Source organism: Dysidea avara, chromosome 14, assembly GCF_963678975.1.
Source record: "Dysidea avara chromosome 14, odDysAvar1.4, whole genome shotgun sequence".
In the NCBI taxonomy this organism is placed as follows: Eukaryota; Metazoa; Porifera; class Demospongiae; order Dictyoceratida; family Dysideidae; genus Dysidea; species Dysidea avara.
Genome location: NC_089285.1, coordinates 11,734,304 through 11,741,104, shown reverse-complemented (window position 1 = coordinate 11,741,104; position 6,801 = coordinate 11,734,304). Strand labels below are relative to the sequence as shown.

The window sequence follows — 6,801 nt, the reverse complement described above, 5'->3', positions numbered from 1 at the left end:
TACAGAATTTGGGTTGAGCTGAAGGATCTACCACAATTTTGGCTTGAAAGCCTGTAAGAGTGCCTAAGCCTTCCTCAAAAACTTTTGAGTGTTTCTGCAAAACTAGAGGAAGCGAGTCGTCATGTACAAGACATATTTTCTGCCAATCAAGTTTGAGCATTTGCAGCCAATTACGACCTAGCAATGTGAGGCCAGACCCTTTGACAATAACTAGTGGCACAGTAAATGATTGACATTTGCATGTAACTTTGACATCAACAGAACCCAAAACAGGAATAGACTCACCAGAGTAGGAAGACAGTCTGACTTCAGAGGGTGCAAGTTCTCTTTGAGGCCAGTGTTCTCTGAATGTGGTCTCAGACATGAGAGACAATGAAGCTCCTGTGTCTAATTGCATTGAGACAGAAACACCTTCCATGTCAACAATTACATTCCAGGGCGTGGCTTTTCCAGGTGAGGTAACATTCAATGGTGCATACTCATCAGTTCCTTCTTTGACAACAGTGTTAACTCCTTTGCTTTTAGCATTGGACTGTTCTGTGCTCTTGGAAGAACCTGAATGCTCTGTAGGTTTAGTCCTCTTACTGCGACAGACTTTCTGCAAGTGTCCAACCTTACCACATTTCTTACACACAGTTTCTTTGTGTTTGCAAGTTGGAGTGCAGTGGCCATGCTGTCCACAACGATAACAAACGTTTGTCAGTCTAGTAGAGTCTGTTACGTGATATACAGGTACAGGAGGCACGGAGTCAGGACGAGTCGTCAGTTCTCTAACAATCTGAGCAGCCGACTCCATTCCTTGAGCTATTTCCAACGCGGACTTAAAAGTCAATTCTTTCTCAGACAACAAACGGCATTGAATAACAGCGTCATTGATCCCACAGACAATGCGGTCTCTTAACATGGTCTCCAGGGTAGCTGCAAAGTTGCAACGCTTCGCAATGGAACGTAGCTCAGACACGTAAGAAGTAATTGATTTCCAGGTTTTCTAAACCTTGTGTGAAACTTGAAACGTTCGACAATCTCTGAAGGAGCCGGAGTAAAGTGTTCAGAAAGTTTTTCGACCAGTTCAGTGTACCCTTTTTCTCCGGGCTTATCTGGAGCCACGAGGCTAGACAACAGTTTGTAGTTGCTGGCACCGACGACTGAAAGAAAAATAGCTCGCGTCTTGGGTTCTTCGGTAATCCCATTTGCCACGAAAACATGTCCCAGTCGCTCGACATACAACGGTCATTCATCTTGACTCGGGTTGAACGCAGAGACTTTGCCAAATGCTACCGCCATCTTCGTCGCCAGAAATGTAGTATCGTGATTAAAGATTCTTAATCATGAGCACTGTAATATCATACAGATTACAATAATCACAGCAACTACTACAATCATTAAGCAAGTAATTTTATATCCCACGTGAGCCATGCGCATGCGTATCCACCACACTACACTACTGCTTAAGACCTACTAACATTGAGTATAAGTTGTATTACACATTTGATACAACTAACTTGAACAGCCAAACGAACTGTCATCCTGGAATAGGAAGTGAGAACTATGTGCTCTGTAGTCAGTTTCCTTCCTATGTAAAGGCAAGTGTTAGTAGCTGCCTTCTCTACTAGCTGTACAAGGTGTGCCCATATTATTTCAATTCCGTTGTCTTAAAAGTAGTAAAAGGTATGCTAGTTTCACTTATGATTGTCTCACCACTAAATGTCGGCTCCTGTTATGCTGTGAATTGTGCCATGCATTGCGAATGGTCTTGATTAAATGTGGCACATCAGCAATGAAGTAGACATAGTCTCCTGGTGTCCGGCAGATATTTGGGGCAAAGTATGTTACTCCCGATTTCGTGTATTGTTCCATCTTGTGGTGCTTAAAGAATCTTCTGTTTGGAGTAGCCCCATCAGCTACCACACAAATCACCTGCAGATCTGCGAGCTGAAGCATCCTAATGGCCCTCCTCCTCCTCTCCTCCACAGCTAGAATACCACATTTAGAAGGAATTACAGTGGAACCTCTCTTAACAATCTCCTGAATTAAGGACTAAATGGAAAACATTTTTTACCTCTGAAAGAGGAAGACCTCTATATTATAGCAAAAAGTGGCCAAAAATTCCGGGTCCCAAATTATCCATAATAGAGAGATTCCACTGTAATACATGACTTGTATCATACCTGTGGTTGCAAAATGACACAATGGGAAAGTCATTTTAAAGAAAATTCCTCTAACCATCATGGTTAGCATGTGTGTTGCTACAGTACGCTTTCGTAATGGGAGGGTCCAGGTACATTCTTCTTGCAATGCTGAGAAATGGAGGGTCCAGGTACATTCTTCTTGCAATGCTGAGAAACGGAGGGCCCAGGTACATTCTTCTTGCAATGCTGAGAAACGTTCATCCAAGCTCTGTTTACCATAGTCAACAAACCCAGTGATTAGACCAGTTGTCTTATCAAACACTAAATCCTCCCGGTCTTTCATCTCATCATATGATAAGACTACATACCTATATTAGCGTAATATTACTAGAGCTGTACCGATAATCGGATCGGCCATTATATCGGTTGCTGATATGGGAAAACATAGCCATATTGGTAATCAGTATGGCAAAAATAATAACCGATGTACTTACCGATTTTTCTCTATTTAATATGCACTAATTGATTGATGGCCACGTTGTAGAAAGTTATGACTTCAGCTCCGTGTAACTCGCCAGTTTCACTGGTACTGTTGCTAAATGATTCACAGTCGCCACCATCGTGTGATGAATCACCTCCCGAGTCGAACGATTCTCTTTTCATGAATACTTCAGCTTCGTCTTCAACTGCTTCAGTAACTCCACATTCACATAGTAAAAGAACCTTGAGAAAGCTCCAACCAGCATGGCACTCACCTGTATGGAAATTTATCTCTGTTGCGGAAGACACCAAGTTAGCTGAGTGCAACAAGTGTAAATATCTTGTTGGTCGTGGTGGAGACAACACGAAGAGCTTCAACACGTGACAATGCATCTAACATGGGGAGAGCGATGAGAGATGCAAATTTGTGTAGTTATGGCTGTTTCACACATAGTTTGCAATTGGTTGTAAATGATGGGGTGTTGTCTCAACGTGTTGTGACTGATTTATTGGCTGTCTGTAGAAGCATAGTAGGACACTTCAGGAGGTCTACTGTAGCTTATGATAAGTTAAAGAAAATCCAGCAGTAACTTGACATTCCAGAACAAAATCTCAAACAAAATGAGCCAACAAGATGGAACTCTTCCCTCTACATGCTACAATCTGTAGTTGAGCAAAAAATGTCACTTGCTGCTTATGGATCAGATGGTTCTTACATTAACCCAGTTAGATATAGCCAACAATGTTATAGATATTTTATCACCAGTAGAAGAAATTACCCGAACCATTTCAGAAGACAAGGCATGTATATCTGTCATTATCCCTATGGTTAGGGTGTTAAGAAAGACACTTGAACAATCTGGCGAAGACAGAGGTGTACATTCCATGAAGTCTGCAATGCTAGAGTCATTACAGAAGAGGTTTTATGACATTGAAGAGACAGATTTTCTGGTATTATCCACTATGTTAGATCCTCGATATAAGGACAAATTTTTTAGTTCAACAAATTCTCATGAAAGTGCTAAGGACCTACTTGAAGATGTTTACAAATTCCAAACTTGTGAAAGTGATGTGCAAGAGCCAGCTCCAAAAAGACCTGCTACTGATAATGAAAGCAAGATATAGGGTTGTCTAAATGACATACTCACAGAGTCAAATGCTTCAGTAGATACAAGTGCACTTACTGAAATTGATAAATATCTTTTTGAACCATTGATTGATTTAAAGAAGGCAGATCCATACAAGTGGTGGAAACTTAACAGTGTGCGTTATCCTGTACTTTCTCAATTAGCCAGAAATATCTCAGTGCTCCACCCACAAGTGTCCCCTCAGAACAATTGTTTTCAGGAGCAGGTGCCATTTATGATGACAAACGAAGTTGTCTAAAGCCAGAGTTTGTGGAAGATTTGCTGTTGATAAAGTACAACTTTCCCACTGTTGGTAACTGTTATCAGGTTTAGCAAACTTTAAACACAACTGACTTTTATGTATTAATCACTTACTTGTACTTGACTACTTGGTTTTAAGTGATGACATTTCACATGTTTAACAGTATTGTCAACATTGTCGAGTTACTTATAATTAATGAAATAAATCTTTGATACTTTCTCAATATTGGATCGGCCATTACATATCAGCTTTCTGAAAACACACACACATTGGTTATCGGGAATGCTTTAAACCACACATCGGTACAGCTCTAAATATTACCATAAAATCATTTTAGTAACAATATAAATCATACTTCTGCCAATCTGCCAATGTATCATCTTGGGCCTCCTTTCTCAGATGATTGACTACAGTAGCATCAAAACCTGGCCTGATCTTGTTCTAGTGGGTGTAATCACGCAAAGTTCTCTTAGATGGCAATTGAACAAAACCAGATTCACGTATGATGTCATTTGCTTTCCCAGATGTTAACATTATATTAAGACACAATCTTATGAAAAGGGGATGCCATCTGATGCCACTCTTCTTTGCTTTGCTTGCTTTCACCTTAAAAATACACATAAAATTTATATAAACTTTATCACAACTTACACATGTTTAGCTATTTTGGGCAATGCTGTATTCATGAACTCAAAGCTAGCTATACCAGTGGCGGATCTAGATGGGTTTCTGGGGAAACCCCCTTTTAAATTTAGCTTAGTGGCATTCTCAAAACGTAAACATAATTGTATTGACAATTTGTCATAGCAAACAACTATATACCAGTAGCATGCATGCAGTTGCACTTAACTAACACCATTTATAGCTATTAAAACCTCAGCAACACTTCACTTTTCATCTCCCACTGCATTAATAATGATTGAGATACTCTAATAGAGCAGTCAAGTAACTACTCTAATAGAACAATCAAAGCTACAGCTTGTAGTCACCATATTTGCCCTATAGTTAGTTATAGTACTTAGTAGCTATTTACAGTTTAAAGCATTAAATGTATTGTAATTGCTAACTATAAATAACCAAAATCCGATCTCAGAGCTTCTAAAATCTCAAAATTTTCCAGAAAATTGTCATCAGATGCCTTATTTAGCTATACCAATTTTCAGAAACCCCTTTTAAAAATCCTAGATCTGCCACTGTATACAGTATACTTCCTAACCTGTTGTTCCCAAAAAATCCGTTTGAAATCATCACTTTCCTATACTTGTGGTCATCAATCACCCTCTGAATATCAGAGCTCAAGCTGCTATCAACTATCACACAGACTTTAAATTTCATCAATTTCTTCACCTTTGTGTTAAGCCGTTTGATTTGCATATTTATGGTCTTGATTGCTTTCAGTAGGGATATAAGGTGATCTGTGTGGGGTACGCATTTGACACAAATATCTAATATTGGCATGAGTCAATTGACTTGTAACAATTCTACGTCTTCTGGTCCTTGACACTATTGATCAAAGGGTGTTACAATATTTAACACACACCAAACACACTGACTGCCCCTCCTCTAACAGTATGCTGCAGTTCACATGTCGAACAGTAGCTGAGTATTCTATCCCATCTACACTGATGCACATGCTCTCATCTAAAACTGCTACAAGTTCATTATTAGGTGATAAACATTTGCCCTTTCTCAGAATGATGCTGCTGACTGTTAACTTGAAAACATTGAATTTCCTCTTTCTCGTCAGAATATGTAAAACCCATCCATTTGGGGAAGCATATTTCTCTAGGTCTTCTTTTTACTGATTAAAAGTCTTCTTCATCATGTAGGTCTTCTGCTACTGGCTAGAAGGTATAAAAGGAGAATAATGAAATTGATATATTTTGTGCATAAAATAAAGGACGCATATTTACAAGCACATGAAACAAATATAAAGTTAGTCAGGTGAAGCTGAGTCCAGCCTGCCTTCTGCATAAGCAAGGTCAATGACAGCTGTCTCGCCCGATCCACAGCGGTGGTAAGAGGACCTTGAACCTCTTAAACATTGAACAGCTGAACGGAGCAATGAAAATCCCAGCCTACATCGTAACCAGTACAATGTTTTGCTATATGATTGTCCATGCTTCTCAGCGAGTAGTGTGGTAATTCGTTTGTAAACAACGGTGGCCAAAGGTCCCATACCTCCAGTACATGAAAAAATCAATGGCGAAAATGACCCATGCTCAACTTCCCGGATTCTCTCCTCATATTTTCTCTTCTTCTCTAGCTCCGCACGCCTGTGGCACTGTGATAAAGAAATTGAACAGTGCGTAGGAGCAAAAGGATTGAAGACTTTAACATCAAAATAAGCATTCTGCCCGTGTTCCCAGAAGCCATTAGCAACAACATCAAGACGTGCCCCATCTTCAGTATTGGCCGATCGCAACCGAAATGATTCCCCCGAAAGTGGTTGCAGGGATGGTTCAACTTCAACACCATGACACAGTTCGGTTAGCAATCCAGCAGTAATATCCCGAAGCTCATTATGACGGATAGTTGGGAGGCCGCCACACGGACAGCTGAAAGCATGTTCAACCGAAAACTGTTTTCCGCACACACAACTGGAAGGCAGCAGCGGTGGTCGCCATCCATATCTTAAACATAAGGAGTCACGAAAAGCACCCTTGTGCAAGCAAAAGCCATGGTCTAAAATAGGTAGAGCAGTCAACCAACCTGAGGAACCCTTTTCAGAAGACAACACAACCGATCTATACAATGATGGTGATAATGTAGGCATCAAAGCATCACGATAGTCAATAACAGA

The 6,801-nt window shown here is 40.2% G+C and overlaps 1 protein-coding gene across 1 annotated transcript; it reads left to right on the top strand.

The window, feature by feature from the left end:
- Positions 1-3,314: 3,314 nt before the first annotated feature.
- LOC136244116 (zinc finger BED domain-containing protein 4-like) lies at positions 3,315-4,069 on the top strand. The gene is made up of 3 exons (XM_066035633.1): positions 3,315-3,723; positions 3,778-3,853; positions 3,901-4,069. The coding sequence occupies exons 1-3, from the start codon at positions 3,315-3,317 to the stop codon at positions 4,067-4,069; spliced, it is 654 nt and encodes a 217-aa protein (XP_065891705.1).
- The last annotated feature ends 2,732 nt before the right edge of the window (positions 4,070-6,801 follow it).